The 22120-nt window shown below is 32.4% G+C and overlaps 1 protein-coding gene across 1 annotated transcript; it reads right to left on the bottom strand.

Annotated features, from left to right (window-relative positions):
* Positions 1-8590: 8590 nt before the first annotated feature.
* Positions 8591-20287, bottom strand: LOC111631541 (GRB10-interacting GYF protein 2-like). The gene is made up of 3 exons (XM_023375801.1): positions 19631-20287; positions 17586-17735; positions 8591-8870 (listed from the first exon to the last, which is right to left on the bottom strand). The coding sequence occupies exons 1-3, from the start codon at positions 19663-19665 to the stop codon at positions 8606-8608; spliced, it is 450 nt and encodes a 149-aa protein (XP_023231569.1). The 5' UTR covers positions 19666-20287; the 3' UTR covers positions 8591-8605.
* Between the last annotated feature and the right edge of the window lie 1833 nt (positions 20288-22120).

The raw sequence follows: 22120 nt of genomic DNA, 5'->3' as shown, positions 1-22120 counted from the left end.
CAAGCAATCTAAAATTACATACATTTTGCAAAAGGTAAAGCATGGATCTGAAGATAATGCAGAAAAATGCTCAGAGGATAAGGATAACTTGCCAAAAAGAAAACGCTCTCGGTTAATTAATAGTGTTTTTAGTGATGACGAAGAAAACATTGTTTAATTTATATTAATATGTATCACTTAAAAAAATTTTAATGAAGATATTTATCTTAATTATGAAAATATACTAGCATGTTTTTTAATTTTTGGAACTTAACCCTCCTTTTCATATTAGTTCTTTGTTTCGTATAACTCGGATTCGCATAACACGGCAATTTTTTGGAACGTAACTACCATGTTATACGGGGGTTACTTGTACGTGTGTATGTGAAAAGGAGATAGAGACCCTCAATCATCTTGTGTATGAATGCATTGTGTATGATTATAACATAGAAAACTTCCTTACAAACATGCAGAGTATAATTGATACTTTTAATAACACATATTTTATAGTTGCTGGTGACACCAATTCACACTCTCCTTGCTGGGGAGGAGAAAGATTGGACGACCGTGGCAAACATTGGGAAGAATTTTTTGCTAGGAATGGGCTGCAGATTGTGAATAACCCAACATCTCCTCCAACTTTTGTATCCAGCAGAGGGGAAAGTTGGGTGGATGTAACTGCTTGTTCGCTGGAATGTTTCAGTTCGATAAAGGGTTGGAGCATTATAGATGAATCCATTGATGATCATGCAATGATCTCTTTTTACATATCCAATGATGATGAGAACAATTATAAACACCCCAGACTTAAATACAATTTAAAAAAGGCAAATTGGGAAGGTCTACAGACATATTTGCAAACATACCTACCTATATATGATAGGGATGATCCAATAACGGCAGCTCATGCGATTGATAGCTCCATCGATATTATAAATAATGCCTGCAAAAAGTATATACCTACGTATACCAACAACAAAAAAAAACGGTACCGTGGTGGAACGAAGAGTTGAGAGAACTCCGAGCAAAAAATACTAGGTTGAGGAAAACCTTCCAGGGTTGCCACTGTGAACCTAATCGATCTGAACATAAGAAAAATTACCTTAATCATCTAAGAGCATACAAAAACGCCATCAAATTGGCAAAATTACAATCTTGGAAAGAATTTTGCGAACAAGCAGGACGCAACCCATGGGGATTTATTACCCGTCTATGCACCAATAAATTGAGAACTACACAAATTCTTCATGCTACTAATATCGGGCAGAACTTTGTAGAAGCTGCTAACAAAAGAATGGACTCTTTTTGCCTTCCAGATTCTGAGAGCTCGGAAACGGAACACCATCTCAGAATACGGGAGAATATTACTGAGGATATAAACACCGATAACACTCCGGAATTCCAAATTGAAGAGATAGCCTGGACTGTGGCAAAATTAAATAATAAAAAGGCTGCTGGACATGATAATANATTTTATGTAATCAAGGTTATACTCATATATTATGTAATTAATATTATATACTTGTATTCACCCAGTTATGCACTAGCGGCACCGGGATATGTCTTGTGACATATACAAAATAAATATCTGAATCTGAATCTGTGTATGAATGCATACAATGGCAGTTGGAAAGGCATTACCTGGAAATGATTGCAAAAGATGAAGGGATGCAATGGCCCTGTGGGTCTATCATTTAATCAGGAGGGAAAAAACATATAATCAACTCATTGAATTTCTAAGAAAGATATTAAAGAGCAAAGTAGCTCATATTCATTTGTAAAACAACTTCCTGAGCAAGTGGCTTAGTAGTTTGTAATTTCTATCTTTTATATTAACATTGTAACTTGAGTTAAGAAGTATGAACTTTAAGAATAAAGTACCTAAAGCCCCATTATACATTAGCAGTGTGGGGAAGACTGATCCCCAAAAGGGGAAATTATGATTCCCAATTAAAAAAAAAGTCTCCAAAGACTGTAAGAAGCAGAGAAAGGAAGCATCGGCCATTATCAATAGTGCAGAAAATAGTTGTTGCAGAAGCACAATTATAGCCTAATATATCTGTAGAATTTTATCATTCCCAAAAACCAAAAACTTTTGAATTCAAAACATATCTGGTCTCATGAACTTTCAACAAAAGACTGAATACATGTATTTATAATTTCAATTATGTTTAAGAACTTTAATATTCTGAGACAATTGCTATATCTTTTAACAAGCTAATGCATTAGAAATGAACATTTACTTTATGATTATACACAGTGTATACAGTCGACCCCCCTATAACGTACGTTCCTATAACGGAAATTCTTATAACGTAGCGAAAAAATTGTAGCAACTTTCGTATAACGTACCTCCTATAACGTCGTTTCGCGACAAGATTGATAGAGTCTGGACCAATAGTGGATGAGCAGCCGAACTACTTTCCTCCGACCCTGCGCCACGCTACGGAGCGGCTAAATTGAGTTTGCTATCGTCTGTTTAGTATTATATATAAATTATATATAAATTAGGTACTGTACATATAATTATATATTAATTATATATAAATTAGGTACTGTATATATAATTATATATTAACTTAATTTATTGTAACTTTATTATAATTATATATATGCTTTCTGCCGCCTGGCAACACGCTACGGAGATTTTAGGCTAGTAAGTTGAGTTTATTATCGTCTGTACAGTATGTAAATTAGGTACCGTAAGTCTAATACAGCACTAATTTTATACATTTCTTGTGAAAGAAACACTTCTTATTCAACGTCCATAAAAATTATTTATATTAATGATGTCTCCAAAGGTCAAGTTATTTTTCTGCCAAAAATTCGTTATCAGAAATTGCGGCCGTCGTTTCGTGTGCTGTTCCGCGATGAAAACCAGCTTTAAGCAACGGCGTAGTCGAACGGTACACACTCGGTAAGTAATCTTATAATTTTTTGTTTATAGCATAGTTTATACAGATTATTCCCAAAAAATTATACGTATTTTGGAAATGTTGAGTTGAATTAGTCTAGAATCGGTTAATTTTATAGAAGAAAACCTTTCAAACAGCTGTAGTCCGTAAAGTTCCCACCTATCGGGCTGCGATTGGCTCATGTATTTAATCATTCCTACAACGTAATTTTTGGTTAGCGTGGAACGTATCTAAGCGTTATAGGGGGGTCTACTGTATATATATATACAATATATACAGGGACTTTTTTTAAACTGACGGTACTCAGAGACATCTGTAGAGCAATCTAACAGCCGGACTTTTGCCAAATTTGGGAGAGTGACTAAGGACGACATGGGAGAGATTCTGCGAAGAAAAATAGTAGTACCAAAATTTGCCAGCAGGGGTGGATTTGGCGCTGCTATAGCAAAACAGCTAAGAATTTGCATAACACACTGGTAACACCTCAAAATCCAAATTCACAATGACATGGTCAACAGCAGTGCCACCTAATTTGAGCTTAAAAGACAAGGACAAAAGTTCAAAGCGCATTCCAGACGTAAGCAGAGTTCAACACGCATCTTTCATTACCTCAGCATGCGTTGCTTGTGAAACTTTATTATCTTAATCAATTGAGTGCACCAGGTGCTCTTCGTGAGTTTAGAACCCGTAACAACCTGTGCAGAGGTCCTCTATCAATTAATGCATTGAAAGACTTGATAAAGAAATTTGAAGAGACAGGATCCTTAGCAGTTCAGCCTGGTAGAGGGCGGAAACCGGTGTCTGCACAGACAGTTAGTAATGTTGCAACTGCACTTCTTGAAGGTTCACAGGGGACCGTTGCCAGTAGTAGCAGTGCCCAGGGAATGGCACGACAATTGGAAATGATGCCTTCGACGGTATGGCAAGTTTTGCGAAAAGTTCTCAAGTTCTATCCATACAAGATAAGCCGCCTGCAAGAATTAAAACTAAACAACCATGCTATACAAACAACTTGATATTTGCTTTGACATTTCTTGCCAGGATGGAGATGGACGACGCTTGGCCGAGGACAATTCTCTAGGGAGACGGTGCCCATTTTTACCTAAATGGGGATGTGAACACTCAAAATTGTCACATTTGGGCATCAGAACACCCCCAGCAGGTTGTGCAAATTCCATTGCATTCACTGAAACTCACTGTTTGGTGTGGCTTTACAGCAGATTTCATCATCGGACCATTCTTTTTTGAGAACATCACTCGAACAGGACCACAGACCTGTACTGTTACTAAGGAAAGGTATTGCAATATGCTGACTAGTTTTGTCATTCCACAACTTCAGCAATGACAATGTCTGGATGAGACAATCTTTATGCAGGATGGAGCACCACCACACATTGGTCTCATGGTGTGGAATGTGTTGCGCCAGCACTTCACTGAAGAAAGGGTCATCAGTCGCTTTTTTCCACTTGCATGGCCACCTCGCTCCCTGGATCTAACCCCATGTGACTTTTTCCTGTGGGGTTACTTAAAATATAAAAAAGGACTGTACAATTTTTAATTGCATTTTACCTTTTTAACTATGTAATTTATATTTTTATGCATACTTGTTGATTCCTTTTATTTATTTTTTGTTTGTTTGGACAGGCAGGTATCATTTCTCTTTACAGACTTTTCTATCTTTTGTAAAAATAAATTTAAAAAAAAAAGCTGACTAAACTTTTGAACTGTTAAATCATATAAAAATTTAAAAAATAAAATAATTCTTATTATTTTGTAAGGACTAAATTTAAAAATGGCTGCTTCTACAGGAATTTTTTAACAACAAAAATACTTTTGTTTGTTGTTTATATTCATTATTCGTGATGAATATAATGAAATATTCTATGAATGTATATTTAAATATAGAATTTGTGTAAAATTGTTACGTAGAAAAATGAAATCATCGGAAGTAGCTACTGTATCCTGCTTCCTGTTTGGGTCTTATGTTTAGGATGTTTAAATATGATTACATTCCCCCTGATACTAGTAAACAATTATAAATAAAATTAGGTAAGTGTAATGAATTATCATTTAAAATACATTTTACATTATTAAATGCTTTAATTTAGTCACTTTTTAATATTTAACATGAAATCCTATTTTGAAGTGATTCTAACAATGTGCTTTTATTAATTAAAGTTCATACTGTGTATAAATTGATAAATACAGTATTTAAATCAAACAAAAGATATTATTTAGAGTCGGGTTTACACTTGATATGGTCCTAGATGTATAAGAGGCCTTTTCCTCACTATTAAATAGCAATAAATTTAAATTGTAGCTAGTGATGCGAGGCCCTAAGCTGTAGCTTGTTTTGGTTGTGTATATCCTGGGCTATTATATAATCTTGTATAACCAGGGCATGTCNTAAAAAGTTTTTGAACTGTTAATAATATGAACAGAAAATATGTCATTTTAAAAATTTATAAAAAGAAAACTATACGTTTACAAAAATTAAATAATAAGTGCTTTATATCTTATTTCAGGCCTTTAAATACATTGTTTGCTTACTTATTACATACAGTATATTATAAAGTAGTAATAGAGGAATTGGAGGAGAACTTAAACTTAAAACCAACACCTTAAAATTATTTTGGCAAGTATTTTTGATTTACGAAAACATTTGTGACCCAATTGATGGATCTTCGTCAGGTGAAGAATATTCAACAGTAATCGAACGTACAGAATTTAAATTAAATAGAACAAATACAATTTAAATCTAAAATTAAAATACAAATAAATAATAAAAACAAAATAAAATAAAAATTTACAAATTAATATAAAAAAGGGAGTAAAACAACAATGTATATTTTTTTGTTGTTAAAACATCCCAAAACAAATATTTAACAAAGCTAGATTTCGTAAAGTGATTTCCATGCAGTAGATAAAAGTCAGCATCCCAGTAGTTCACACAGTCAAGATTACTATTATCCTTGTAGATTTCCAAGATTCCATGTGTATTAGGCTATTTATATCATTTGTAGGGCTAATAACCTTACCATCATCCTGAGAGACCTCTGTGTTATATTTGTTGACAAAACTGAATAGAGCGGTGTTTTAGACCTTTAGTGACTACACATTTATATTTTTTAATTCTATCGGGGAGGTTTTGTAAGATGGCACCAACATATACCATCTTCCTGTTGAAACAATGGTCTTTTATGGATGTGGAATTAAGCCTAGAAGATTCAGAAGTTTACAAACCTTTGTTATTGCTTAAAAGCCTGAAAACCATAGGACTGCACTTAAAGGCCAGGCTGAGATTGTTGCATTTTGCCACCTCCTTACATATCCTTTGTAATGCAGGGAAATATTTTGGTGTTAGCCATAACTGTTGTATATTCTTCAGTGAAGAATTCATGTCAGTTATGCATTTTCATGTGTTTTACCCTTCCCTCGAGCTTCTTTCATGTTTTTCTGAGAGATTTCCTCTTAAATAATGTCAATTCTTCCAATAAATACCACCAACACACTGGAATTTATACACCTCATTTGTCATTCTTCATTATTTAGATATAGTAAGACCTACAAAAAGGCAGAGGTGTTCCTATGAGCAGACTCATGTCATGGATTTTATATGAATTGGTCATTCACTATCTTCAGAAAGTAGTACTACCCAAGTTGATACACCAAATTCTAATAAATGCCTGATATGTGGCCAACATATTTATTTTACACTTTCTCCTAAGAGTTAATCACAATCTCTATATATCTATGTGGTCTACAACTACAAGTGGAACAGAAAATCCATATCAAAGTTTATTTTTTAGATGTTTCCATGATGAAAACATTTTCAACGATGTCTTCGTGTCTTATTTCGTTTAACAATATTGCAGACAGCGCCATTTCCTGTTGGTGGTGAGTTTTTGAACTTTTCTTTTTGCGGAAAATAAAATCCCATGACGTCCTGTACACCAAGTTTGATAATATTCTGTCCAGTAGTTTTCATTTTATGGCCATTTCAAAGTGGAACTTTAATTATAAACACCCTGTATATGAATCTGACTATCTACTGCATGGAAATCACTTTACAAAATCTAGCTTTTTTAAATATTTGTTTTGGGATATTTTAACAACAAAAAAATATATATATTGTTGTTTTACTCCCTTTCTTATATTTATTTGTAAATTTTTATTTTATTTTGTTTTTATTATTTATATTTTATTTTTAGATTTAAATTGTATTTGTTCTATTTAATTTAAATTCTGTGTGTTGAATACACTAACCAACAAAGATCCATCAATTGAATCACAAATGTATTTAGTAAGTACAGTAGAACCTCCATTATCCGGACCTCCATTATCCGGATTTTCGATTATCCGGATTGTTCAAAGTAAACAAAAATTTTTCGAATTTGCTGATTTGCACTTGGCGAATTACGACACTGTTTATGTACGTGATGGAATGCATAACTTTTTTTGTTCCAACAACGTCTCACCCGGCACAGTGGTCGTAAACTCTTAAATATATTTTACGTAGTAATAAAAATATAACTTGACATACATATTTATAAATAATTTGTATTCAAATTACATCATTTCTATGACCAAGGGCGGCGTAAGGCATGGACGACATGGGCCACCGCCTATTCCTCGCGGTCCGAAGGGCCTCGGCGCCTCGAAGGTTTATACATTACTTAAAAGCCGTGAACGTGACGAAAAAATTTTACTCGTCATAAAACGATAAATAGTTTGTCAAATTTTTATTCATAAAAATGCAGTTTCAACTGCTTTTTATTTTATAAAATCCGTCTTCTTGCGCCACCAGAGGGCCTTTTAAACAATAGGTAGTCTGTTAGCGTTGGTCAGTAGTAGTCCAAATTCAATACGAACGTTTGTTTCTTGAAAATTTGATCACGATTTAAATACAGTATTTACTTTTAATATTACCGATATGTCATCGAAAAGAAAACGTGTTGTATTATCATTAAAAGACAAATTAAAGTATCTGTTTCGATTATCCGGATTTTTCCTTATCCGGACTACCTTCATCCCCAATTAGTCCGGATAATCGAGGTTCTACTGTATTTTCGTTTATCAAAAATACTTACTAGAATAATTTTAAGACATCTTTACAGCAAATAGGAGTTGAATGATCAATGAGTCAAAGTTGAATGATCAATGATAAAACTATATCATTGGATATTAGCAACATTAAAATTATTTTCTATTTAATTTTTTATGAGTTTGCTATTCTTTAGTAAAATCAAAAAACAAAAACTGCACACGTAAATTGTAATTATAATTCTTTAGTAACCACCCAGCCTCTGATCTAGCATCTATCATCATCTTTCTTTAATCAAATTTAAAAAAAAAAGACTAAAAAATTCAATAAAAGTAAAATAGGAGATGAATCAAAGAAAATTTTGTCAGCTCCAAAAGAAGCAGTTTTTTCTAAATATTTTCTAAATTAGAAAAATCATTGGAGAAAATACATAGAAGCTTAAATTATTATTTTGAAAAAATATTAAATTTCTTTATATCCCAATGTACTTTAATTTTTTGATCCATTCCTAGAACTTTTTGATCACAAAATAATTTTAACTTAAAAATAATTATGTTTCTTAATCATCTTCAATGTAAAACTGATACAGAATACATTAATTTGTTAGTTTTGCACTAAATGCTCATAAGAAACTTAGGCGAATCTTGAACTACACCATACTTGTAATCTAAACAGATTCTACAATAATTATGACAGAAAATTGTTTTGTAAAGATATTAAACAAAATGTCTCTAATACTAACCTCTATTTCATGCTTTAAATCATTTGTAATCTTAATCTGCTTTTGAAGCTGTTCTTGTGTTTCATTCAATTTCTTTTTAGAATCTAGTTTTTCTTGTTTAAGAGAAGAAAGCTCTTTCTGTAAAGCTACAACGTAATTTGAAACTTCTTCAGCACTACGTAATTCTTGCTTGGCATCTTCCAGTTTTGTTCTAAAAGCAAAAATGAGTGTTCTAATTCAGAAGGTTCTTGTTAATAAAATTCAGATTAAAATCATTTCATCAGAAAAATAATGATAATACAGTCGAACCTCACTACAATGATATTGTGGGAACAGGAAAAATAGTATTGTTATACTATGGTTCATGGCTTCCACATCCTACAGCTGGGCCCCCAGACCAGTATTATTGGCAAAGCCCGAAACCTTAGTGGTGTGAGGCGAGGGACTTAACCGAGAATATTAATTAAAATATGTCAAGAACTAAATATTCCAATTAAATTGAACTCAATATTCCCATGAAAATCCAAGCAAAGCAAAAAATACAAGCTGATCATCTTCATACCAGGCTCCTGTGAGAGCCATGCCAGGGTTAATGCTTTGTGAGATCTTGAAATTTAAGAAAAAGATCATTAAGAAAGTAAAGATTAGTTTAAATATTAATTACTATAATTTAAATAATGTTCTCTGATTGGTTCTGTATTATTTATTAACCAGGAAATTATTATACTGTTTCGAACTTTATGATGTTCTAAAACAATTCTGTTATTTTGCTTTGCAATCATTTTTTGCAATCTATGGTTTACAAATAATAAAATCAATTACATCAAGAGCAGCCAATTATTTGTTTCTAATTCCGGGAATTGTGGTTGCCATAGGGGACATTGGGAGCTTACAAAGAACTGATTCTTCCTCTTCCACGTCAGATCCTAACTATGCCAGAATTATCTCATCTCTGCAGTCTGTAAATAAATATAACTCCTCATCAACAGTAACACTCTTCTTTGAAAATGCTTATGCTATTGCCTGTAATACTGGTATATTTTTGGAGTGATTTCTGGGGGTCTCCACTTTGTGATAACAGAGGCATGTTACCAGACTCACTATTTGACACAAAATCATCATTCTCACTCACTGGTATGTCACATTCTCTTCAATGAAAACAAGTCTTGCTTCTTTCCAGCAGGTTTTGATTGTAAAAAGTTGCAAATTTCACCAGCAGCTGGCAATCATTTCACATGCTTGTTTTATATTTATGTTATAGAGATTTGTGAACTTCCTTTCAATGTTTATTAACACTCTCTGCACCAAATGGAATCTGTACTTGATTTTAAAACTCTGAATTATTCCCATATCTAGTGGTTATAGCAGTGATATAATTGGCAGGTAAATAATACACGGTCGATTCAGGTTATTAGCACGGTCAATTAGTACGACATGCCACATATTAGGACAAAACATTCGAGAACAGAATCAAATCTTATAATGCAAGCATAATTTACTTTGCCTATTGGTCCCGAAATGCCGCTTAGTAGCCCTGCTGTCACAGTATTTTTCTTGGAAAATTACGGCAAAACATTAAAAGATCTCAGAAGACCAAGAAAGTGACAAAGATGACATTCCCGAGCCCGAGCCCAAGCCACTAACAAGCCGTGATACCAGAAAATTCATCAATGACTACAGTGCTACTTCATGTTGGAAGGCAACGAAGACAATCCTATGTCTGCACTGGATAACTGTGCAGATTTTGTTTCCGTGCAGTCAATCAAAAAAAGACATCGGGTCACAGGCCGAAACGTGTTGCTTTTCAGCACAACATTGGTCCAGTAATTGGAACATTCTGTGTACGCATCTCGATAAACCAATGAAATGTTGCACTTTCAATATCATCACAATTAGGTATCTTCAGATGTTTCTGAGAAGGATATAAGTTCCTACCCACTACACTTCACTCGATTTCCTTCTATTTCTTTAAAAATGCTGCTAGGATTGACCAAGCAAAGCCACACTTCTTTGCAACTTCTGTTTGTTTCATTTCACTATCAATATCTTTGAAAGCTTCTAGCTTCATGAAAGTTTTGACGATGTGAAATGTGATGTAGAGTCATTTTTTGAATCCAAACCAAAACTTTTTATGCAGTTGAAATAAATAAACTTGAGACAAGGTAATTGAGAATACATTGTAGACTAAATAAAATTTTTTTTTTTCAAAAATTGTCTTAATCTTTCTTTCAAAGACACAAAAACCTTCCATTCGACCCAATATGTTCTGATAATATATTATAAATTCTGGTAACATGTGCACATGAACATACAATATATATCAGAAATTCAATAGTTCATTATAACAATATGAAAATAAAATTTCTTAAATGTGTTTAGGATTTTCCAGAAAATTTTCTAAACTTTCTAGGGAAAAGAAAATCATATCACATTGAAGAATAACAAAATTCATAAATGCCTATGCACATGCTGGTAAATCTATTTTGTATTGATTTTGTTTTTGTGACTTATGATCAAATGTCTAATTAAATTTAGTCTGTATGAGTTATAGACACTATTTACCAGCATTATTGAAATTATTGATTTGGATAATAATTATTAATATTTTCATTTGCAAACAGAGTAAAAATGAATTTTGTTTACATTGTGAAAAATAATCAAGAAGTATATTACTAAAAATAAGCATATTTCAGATGTGATTGATTTTTCAATATTCAGGGAAATCTTAGATAGATGGTTCCCAGACTCTTCCTTCAACCTATCTGAACATTAACAAATTTTCACAACCCTAATGTCAAATTTACATGCAAAAAATTTGATAAACTTCGTTTAACATTTTTATTCAAAAAATAACTAACATAAAAGTAACAAAAGATAAATTAAATGAAATTAAAAAGTTACTGAATTTGGTCATTTTGAATGGTTTTGCAGTTTATTCAAGTCCTGCTAAATCATGATTCGATTTTGAGATGGTCATTGCATTTCTTTTGAAAAATGTAATAGATTTTTTGACAAATTTGTTTTAAGTTCTAATTTGATAAAGTTTTGTTATAAATTATACAAAATGATCAATGTTTGTCATTTGTTCTCTTATATGAAAATCCATATTTTAGAAACTCTTTGGCATATTTTCGTTTTCTTAAGACTGACTAAATTATCCAAAAAGGCAACATTCTTTTTAACATATTTCTAATATTAGCAATAAATTTTTCTGCATTATTTTGGTTTTATTGTTTTAGTGGTTGGTACAAGTTCTAATTCTGCCAAGTTTTTGAGATAAATTAACCATGAAATTCAAAAATGTGACCAGAGGGTCGTCACCTCTTCAGTGCCTTGTCGGGACTGACACGGAAGCCAAGACAGTGTGTTGATTTGGTCCCGCAAGCGGCCATTGGATTCGGGATGGAGACTGCGTGTTAGCAGGCAGGAAGTGACTCACACAGAAATTAGGTTAACAAAACAACCGTTTATTTGTAAAGGAAAATATATATACGAGTATATGAAATACAATTTATCAATGGTGAGTATAATAAATCGAGCTAAAATAGGTCTCAATAGGCCAAATTTCGCAATTCTGGAGAGAGAAAGTTTACATGAGGTTCGTGTGGTAATAAATACCTTATTGAGGATTTTGTCTTGATCTGGAGTGTTCTGGTTGAAAGGAAGAAAGTTCAGGATAACAGTTCGGGTACCCTGTAGATGAAATGTTCGTAGGCTTGATTGAACGTATCCGTAAAGGTGTTAAAACGATGGGTTCCGATGATATAGTAGAAGGATATAAGAACATATAATAAAATGATATATTCAAGATATCCGAATATTGAGGCACTTAAGATAAGGAACTGGTGACAACTGACTCTTTCGAGGAATTGGCAATGACTGCCTTTTTCAGCCATCCAATTCGATATCAGTACAATATCTCTCGGCTAAGAGGTCAGCAGATCACAGGAATGCATTGCTTTTGCCATTGAGAAAGTGTAAGTGATTTTCTCAGGTAACCGAGGACAACAATTGTTGAGCAAGTGGGACGACATCGACGATGAATTTTTTGGTAAAGTTTGGATTCTCATAAAAATAACTGGAGGTTTTTTTAGTTTATAAAAATAAATGTTTTTGATCAGATTCACTAACCTTTCTCAGTTACAGAACATAACAGAATAGAAGAATAAAGGAACGTAAATACAAATTTAAAAGAATGTAAGTATAAATTTTAAAAAACAAGCATTTGAATTTAAGGACATTACGTTAACAATAATAAAATACACAAATAAATAAATAAATAACAAGTACATGTAAAATTAATAAAATAAAAATAAAAAATATATTCTTCTATTTCATTATGTTTTGTAACTGAGGAAGATCAGTGAATCTGATCGAAACATTCTTAATTTTTATTAAATTTGTTGCTGGATTTTTAAAGGTGTAAGTTTTTTTATGAAATAAATTAACAAACAACAACATTACAATCCGATACCTGATACAACCCAAATTATAAACTACAAGCATGACTGCTGGGAATTTCAGGAGAGAAAAACAATAAAAATGGCAAACAATGTGGAGTTCCATGTTATGTTAAATTTATTTTTGAACTTATTTAATGAGAACAGCTTAATGAAAAATGAATATTTCAAAAAGAGAAATAGGGATGAAAATTTTTTAAATTCTCATAGGAGTTTTAAATAATTCAAACAATCCTAAGATTACACTTTAACAACTAAAAAAAAATTGCTGTATGTGATGTGTTACATAAATACATTAATATATTAAAATATTCCATTAATGTACTAACTGGATATTTATTTATTCAGGGTTTATCCATCAACAAATAAATTAAATTCAAAATTGTCAATGCAAAATAGAGCTCTTACCAGCCTCATGTAGGTTGCTTTCTTGTTTTCTGGTGTACTGAGCACCAAAAAGGACGCTTGTAGCAACCATAAGTCATGAACAGAGATGCTGAGAGGTGTGGGTTGTGCGCTGAGATTTTGAATATGCCCATTGTTTGGCTAGACGAGCACGGTAATGCTCATACAACGAGAAACAATGCCACATGAAAACGCAACAGTCACCCTTTGTTTTCGCAAAATTAGCAGTGAGGTCACATGGGCAACCAACAAAATCAGAGACAAATTTTTCGCAAAAAAAATCAACAAAAACAGAGGTATTACTCTATATATTTTGTTATTTGAATTTATTTCATACTTACTGATGTATCTAGTAATGCTTGAGTTATCAGATATAAAAAATATAACCTTTTTCTCTTCTCAGAAAAATGGAACAAACTTGTTCCATTAATAAACATTTTGCTGCAAAGAGGAAAAAATTATATTTTTTGATATTTGCAACTGGCTCCAGTTTTTTTCTTACATTTTCTTAGTATACTTGAGTTTATAAAATCCCTACGTTAAGAAGTGCTGGTGGTGCAAATAAATCTTATATAGAAACCACAACTGACTATCTGCATAATTGAACATCAAAAAGACATTCACAGGTCAAGCAAGTAATAGAGTTAATTACTTTTGAACCTATTTAGAAAAAAATGTAATTGTTACCGGCTTGTACAGATCTTTGATTAAATTTCATTTGGAAGATGATGCACATCTTACTTAGCAATCTTTGTGATTTTATGACAACTCTTCCGGAGCACTGGTCAGAGTTCGTTAGACCACTAAAATAGCTTTTACATTTTCAGGCATGATTAATTTGAAGGTTATATTTATTGTGTACAGCAGGGATGGGCAATTTTTTTCTATGTAAAAGCCACATTTCCAAACTTTTGGACTGAGGTGGGCCACATACAAGAGAAAAAAGGGCAAAAATTGTCGATAAATCACAATTACTTATTCATATATAATTATAAATTAGCACAGGTATACTTAATTTAGCTTCTTGAATGGATGTAAACTTAATATATAGGAAATATTTGGTTTAATACTAGTCACTGTTAGCTTTAAATTAGTTTTGATGTGTCTCTTAGCCAGTTTTTTGTTTTAATTTTGACTAAATTCATTGTGGAAAAACTATTCACATACATAAGTTGTAAAAAATAACATTTGAATTTTTGCTGCATACTTCCTTAAGCTGGGAAATTGATATATTTATTCATATTTTATGTGGACTGCAAAAAATTTTACTGCGGGCTGCAGGCTGCCCATCCCTGGTGTACAGGGTTATCAAAGTAAATCTGGAATATCTTTGTGGACAATCTTATGTAGTCTTGGAGGTAAGATTGTTAACAAAAGTATATGCATGTCAAGTTACTCAAGAAAAAAGCTTTGAAAAGTCAACAACTGTGACCTTCTCATATATGTAGAAAAAATACAACCAAAGAACTGCTATGCTGGAATCACTTTGTGCCAGAAAGTTGCCCTTACAAATCACAGCTTGATTGGGCTACAAGAAGATGCAAACTTACAGCATAGCCAAGAAGTTCGGGGAGTCTGACAACAAGGAGAATGTGATTCCTGACAGGACATCTCACGGTAAGCTTTCTGATTGCAAAAGAAATGTGGAATTTGCACCCAAATTGAAGATGATGATCAATCGAGATGATGCACAAAGCATAACTGACTTCACAAAAGAAATGGATGTGGCGAGGTCGACAATCAGTCTGGCAGTATAGGAGGACCTGCAATATTCCTGAACTAGCAATTCCTGAATCCCTTCTTTTTTACTCAGGAATTGCCAGCTCTTGACTGAAAAACAAGGACAGAAAACTTCTCATAAATGAATCTTGCAATTGCAGATGTTTAGCTTGGGCCAAAACTCAACATTTGTACTCTAAAGTGTACAAATGCTATGGTCGGATGAATCAACATTTCATGCAAACCATGAAACATGGGAATATAAGCATGAAAATCATTCATATTAAAGATAAAGCTAATAGTCCAGCATATTATTCAAGACAATTCCAGAGCCACAGTCTCTAATGATTTGAGGGGCATGAGTACAAAGGGCATTGGAGATTTTATTTCAGTAACGATGCTGTGAACTCTGAAGTCTTTGTTTGAATCCTTCAGCAACATCTAAACAAATTAAAACAAACTTTTTTAAAGACAAGCCTGTATTTTCCAGCAAGACAATGTCCATCAGCACAATGGTAGGAAAAACAAAGCCTGTCTCCAATATAAAATGTATGAAGATTTTTGAAAAAACAATGGTATGTAATTGTTCTAACATGCCATCATTGCATGTTAGAACAATTACATACATATTTAAGTGAAGAATAGGAAAAAATTCCAATGCAGTTGCTACACAAGTTTGTATCTTCCATGTCTCAATGCTTTGTAACTCTTATTAAGCAAAAATGTGATGTTATTCCATTGTGAGATTCAGGATTTTAAGGATATTAAAATCCATTTATAAGAAAATTTTTAAATAACATCTGTCGCGATAGTTAGGAAAACTATTGCACCAGATATGGATCGAATGACGTTCTCTATCAACAAATGAATGAGAATTTTAACAGTCAGTTGCTGAATGATAACATCCAATTGTGAAAGGAGAGGAAAGCATTACATCAACAAAAGTCATTGTCAAACTCGCATCTGCAAAAGAAACCTTTGGTTCTAAACAACTGCCGATCACCTGACCACTTTCCCAGGCTAAACGCATAAAAGGGCGAGTCACCAACAGTTCTGTGCATTTGTCATAATGTTCCAATGAATTAATGTTTGGTCATAAGTGCTCCGATAAAAGTGGACGTCCGCCCAAAAAAGGAAATAAGAAGTCCCCAGAGAAGACACTCGCCATTCTTTCAACAGTGAATCCTCGTCAAGACAATAAAATGACGTCTTATCGACGATCAACAAAGAATTGAGGTATTTTGTTAGAAAACTGTAAACTCTCTCTCCGCATCCGAGAAAGTAGGTAGCCTCACAGCATAGAAAATAGAATAGCTTCGCGGCATAAAAGGTAGAATAGCCACTTCATTGTATAATTGTATGTTATCCTCATTTACTCACCTAATTTTGTGATATGCATGTATTAGATTTCTAGTTTTATTAAACTTTTATTTGTTGAGTTTAAAAACCTGTCTGACTGTCTATTGCTTGGAAACCAGACATCTCATCAACTTCCCCACCGTGCTCCCCACTCGATCAATTTAAAGACCCTGCTGTTTAAAGCCATCCAACGACCCTGTGAGCAGTTTTCACCAAACTGTTCCCAGTTTTACTCACACCATAATGATTTCAGAATCTTAACACATTGAACAAAGTTCAAAAAAATGTATTGTAAAGGCTCAGCAGATTAGATTATATATTTTAATAGCAAATTATTTTCTCAAAATCTGAGCTTCTGATATGTTTGTATGATCACTTATATTCCTAATAAATTACTTTTTGTTACAAAAATAAACAACTGTGCATTGTACTCTAAATTATTTTAAGTTTTTATTAGTAAACGAAATTCATTGCAAACAGGGCTGTACATTAAATCAAATGATGTCTGATTTATTATTTTTTGAAGTACAATATTTAAAATGTTTGTAATAATTATATATATTTAATTTTATAACAGTAGTAAATAAATGTATTGAAATTAGTTAGTATCAGTTTTTAAATATTTTTCATCTTATATAAACAAACATTCATGAACTCATTTTTTAGATTAATGCCAAATGATTGAAAACTATTTTCAGCTATAATAATGCTACTATTTATTAATTAGATGTTAAGTAATTTTTCCATTTTATTTCAATTTTGTAAGTGAAAATATTAAAAAGTGAATCAAACTTAATTGGTCCATTTTTTGGTATTTGTACAATTATGCATCACATGGTTCAAAAGTGACTATTATCATTTTAAACTGTGAACATAAGACACCTTTACGTCTAGTAAAAAATTAGTAATATGAAGTACATTTTAAAATCAAGAAAATATGATATTACATCAAAGAGATAAAAATATTAAAAAGATTCACTTACTTCAATAAAATTATTTCATTTTCAAGAATAATCTTGGCTTTATTAAATTCTAAATTATTTCTATCCAATTTCTCCATCATGCTACGAAGTTCTTCTTTTGCTTCATTTCCAGATATTTCAGACTTTCTTAATAATTCTTCTTGCTCTTTTCTGAAATAAAACATGCATATCGTTAAAAACTAAAAAATTTTTAAAAAACATGTAATTAAATATATATTGAGGAAAGAGTCATTGACATTCAATGTAATGTCCCTTAAATTAAAGTACAGTAAATAATGATTTTTGTAGAAAATAATAGTTCTTTTCGTTAAGTTTTAGTTTTGCAATATATGTTCACATTAAATTTACATTTGGTCCAGATATATTAGCATCAACACATACAGTATTTAATACTTTATTTGAATACTACTGTATTTTAGCAAACCAGTTTTTTGTATTAAAAAAAATCCAATTCAAGAAAAATGTATTAACAATAACATTATAGTGTATGCCCTCACAAATATATCTTTGGTTGAAAATAAAATACAAGGCATTGATATTGAAATAAAAAATAACAGAAACAATATAATGAACAAAGATAAATGCAACAATATGTTAAATATTTGTCTATTGCGATTTGCTGAGATAAAGATGATAGAAAAAAGCTTTATGATTATTAATAGGATAATGTTCCAATGCTAAAATAACCAAAGAAGTCCAAGATTTATTAGAGATTAAACTTTTTTCAAGACAAGATATCCCACTGTTGGATATTACTCATATAGTTGTAACATTAAAATACAGTGACATTCTGTTAACCAGGCATCGTTGGGAATGATGCAGTGCTGGGTTATTGACTATATCAACTTATCAGACGATGAAATTTTTTCTCATTTTTTTTCAATTCCCGGACATAATTTTATGTATCTTTTAAGACTGTTTCACACCATTTCAATTTTTCCAGACTATTCCTATGCTTGGTTGGTTTGAAACAACAACAGTCTAATCTTACTTGTGCTTTGAACACTTTTATCTATATCTATTCTGTACTCTATATCTATATTTATATATCCAGTGGTGATATTCAGCGGGTTCGCACAGGTTCGGCCAAACCCGTTGTTAACATTTTCAAAGTTTTCCAAACCTTGTTAAACACATGTAACATTTCTCAGTGGTTTTGTTTCTTTTAAAAAATATTATATTAAAATATACGTATTATACTCTGTAACACTACTAAACTAGAGCCTTATACCCCATTCGCCTTGGTGCGACCTCCCTCGATCGTTTCAATCTCAATTGAAACGAGGTTCAATCGTGGTCGACTCAAGAGAGTTCTTGAAACTAGATCCAGGGGCCATATTCTGGTCACCGTCTCTGGTCTCTCACAAGACGGTCTCTAATTTGGATTAGCCAATCATCAACCGGCTTGTGAGAGACAAGCCGGTTGCTTGTCTCTCACAAGCCAGTGACCAGAATACGACCCCAGCATAAGAGAGATCCCACAATCCCACGCGCGCGAGAAAATACAAGATGGCTGCGGAACACATGTCGTAATAAAATATGTACAAAATAAACCATTTTGAACACTCTTTATTATTATTTATCAAAAAAAAAGAATATAGTTCTGGCATAAAAAATGTTAAATTTTAACTGACTTAATTTTGCGAACGCATCTTTTTTATTTATATGGGTATCTTAAAGTCAGTTTTTGCGCTAATGTTGCTAATGCACCATTTGAGAAAAAAAAAATTGTTAAGGAAAAAGTTTCTGTTAGCGAATCTTTGTTAAATATTTCGAATATCACCACTGTATATATCTATGTATATATTAAAAGCAAAATGTTCCATCACTGCCACTATTAGGCATCATTTCTTGATAAATTTAATAATTATAGTTATAATTAAATTAATATTTAATAATTAATTTAGAAAATTCTGAAAAAAGAACTGGCCTAGAGTGAGTCTCAAACTTGCAACTCCCACTTGCTATGTGCATTACCAGTTATGCTACCCAGATCTCCTTTTTAACAAAAAGGTTTAAAAAATTGAATTTAAAATTTAACTAACTTTTCTTTTTCTGCTTTCTGTTTTTCTTCCCACATACGAAATTGCAATATATGAATCTGATTTTGTAATTCTTCCTCTCTTTTAACGTAATTAATTCTTTCTTGTTCTAATTCTTCTTTAGCAGTTTCAACATCCAGTTTCAAATCTAAAAATATAATAAATTAAATATTTATTTTAGTGATGCCACGAATAGTGATTTTGCCGAATACCGAATACTCGGCTACGCTCTCGGCCGAAGTGCTGAATATTTGGCAAAATATGTGTACATTTCGCGGGTGACAGGTTACGACCTGTCTCATTGCAGTGGGGTGCGGTAGTGACACCGCAGGCGCAATTGTTTTATTTGTGAGTAGATTGTGTCACGACATGCATTATTTGTTCATTGTTATATCAAATTGTGTTATTAATAGTCCTTATTACTAAAAAATATCACTGTTTGTATCACTTTATATGAAAAACTGTTCACCTAGATCGAACGGCAGACCTTTACAAGCGGTGTTCAGCAAACGCAAAACAGTATCCAAGCCTGACAGAATTTGCTAAGATTTATCTATCCTCTCCTGGCAGTAGTGTATATAGTGAGAGGCTATTTTCAAAAGCAGGTATAGTTTATAAGGAAAAGTGCAATCGTTTGCTATCAACAAATGCTGAAAAAATTGCTTTCATTCATCACAACTTACCACTGATAGATTTTAAGTATTAAATGTAATAATTTGTGATTAAAATAAATACGTTTTTGAGTGATATGTGCGTTTTTTTTTTTCATGATTTGGTATTCGGTATTCGGCCAAATAGTATGCAACATTCGGCCGAATACCGAATATTAAAAAAAGTAGCCGAATAGTAGCCAAATATTCGTGGCATCTCTAATTTATTTATGTGAAGTTTTGAATATTTTAAAATTACATTATAAATTATGTATTTTAAAAATTATAAATACAATAATAAAAAAATACATATTTTAAATTTCAACTTCTTCAGAAAAGCATTCATTTTCTAATAACTTTGATCTCAACACAATAACAACTTTGTGATTAAATAATTATTACATATTACATACTTATAAAATATGAATCAGAAACTACTCCTTTTGCGACTTCTCATTTGCTGCATGAATTCAACAAAGCTCAATCTTAAGCAAGTTACTTCTCATAGCATATGTGAGATCCGACCCGTGAGCAAACCAATTTGTTTTTCTTTCTTCTAAATTGTCACAACTGTAACATCTTTTGAATAAATTTATCACTTTAAAAAGAAAAAAACCTCATCGTCAGAAAAACAAAATCAACTATCTCCCTTATATAAACATATTAAGTATCAAGTTACAACTCTCTCCTTTAACGTAAACATTCGACCATCTAACAATAGCAGTCGTCTGCAAGTCTTAATGTTGACGATTAAAGTCCAACTTCGACGATTTATTGCAGCCCGGGACCACCTTTAACCTCACACCTGCTAAGACAATGGGTCACATGACGACTTTTCTCACGGCAAAACGTATAAAAAGCCTCCTCCTTCTTCAATCGGAGGAGTCGCCAATCGAACGAATAACGACGAAGTCGGACATCGAAGTCTTCCCCATTGCAGACCTCCTCCACCTTGTGCCACACCTCGCACCGCCTTTCAGAAATTTAAGTCAGAAGTATCCATACGATATTATCTCAGAGGTATGAAATATTATTGTGAACTCTCTCTCTCATCCGCGAAGTTGAAGGATTTTTGTGTAAATTTTCTTTTGTTAGTCAGTAAAATAAACTCTTGTTTTGTTTAGAATGGTGTTTTTACTCGACTATACATTGTCTTATCGTCGACCCCTCTGACTCTCCTCCACTCGCGTAACGCGTAACAGAACGTAAAAGCCATCCTTGACAAGACAGTAGGTCACCGACCTGTGGCCATATCGGAGAGGCTTTTCCAACCTCCCCGGCAGCTCACACATATATCAACAATACCTTAAAACAGTTTGCTTCTCTAACAACTTATGCCAATGATATTAAAATTATAAATAATAATCCGAACATCCTAAAACACAACGTAGATAGAATCCCATCCTGATTTTTTTGTTCAAAATTTATGACCATATTCTTACTTTTGTCAATGTAGTTAATGACTTAGATTAAAATTACCTTCTTCTCAATAGTGGAAAGAATCACAAACATACTTTAAACAACCTTTAGAGTTCAGTAATCAAATTTTTTAATGTAAAAAAATTGGTTACTGGACTTTAAAGGTTGTTTAAAGCATATTTAATGACTTAGATATTATGGTCAATGATAAATTCACCTATAAATATCATACTGATAAAATAAAAGGTTTGGCAATACATAGAACAATATTGTGGAGAAACCACAAACATGTCATCCACACCTGCCCTACACATTGTTTATTTTACCACTTTTCAAACAATCATTGATTATTTTCCACTTCTACATGCTACTGCTTCTAATACTCTCGTAAACAAAGTCATTAAAAAATTTCTGAAATATATCT

This window comes from Centruroides sculpturatus, unplaced genomic scaffold (assembly GCF_000671375.1).
Source record: "Centruroides sculpturatus isolate CEXI.00-Female unplaced genomic scaffold, Cexi_2.0 scaffold412, whole genome shotgun sequence".
Taxonomy (NCBI): domain Eukaryota; kingdom Metazoa; phylum Arthropoda; class Arachnida; order Scorpiones; family Buthidae; genus Centruroides; species Centruroides sculpturatus.
Note: the sequence above shows the minus strand (reverse complement) of the source record. Positions and strands in the feature narration are given on the sequence as shown.

Bases quoted from the DNA above. Each gene is read 5' to 3' on its own strand.
- LOC111631541 (XM_023375801.1), bottom strand. From the start codon at position 19,665: ATGTGGGAAGAAAAACAGAAAGCAGAAAAAGAAAA. The intron at 17,736-19,630 runs GTTAGTTAAATT...GTTTTATTTCAG, and splicing joins CAGAAAGCAGAAAAAGAAAA to AAAAGAGCAAGAAGAATTAT. The intron at 8,871-17,585 runs GTAAGTGAATCT...TTTTGCTTTTAG, and splicing joins AATGAAATAATTTTATTGAA to AACAAAACTGGAAGATGCCA.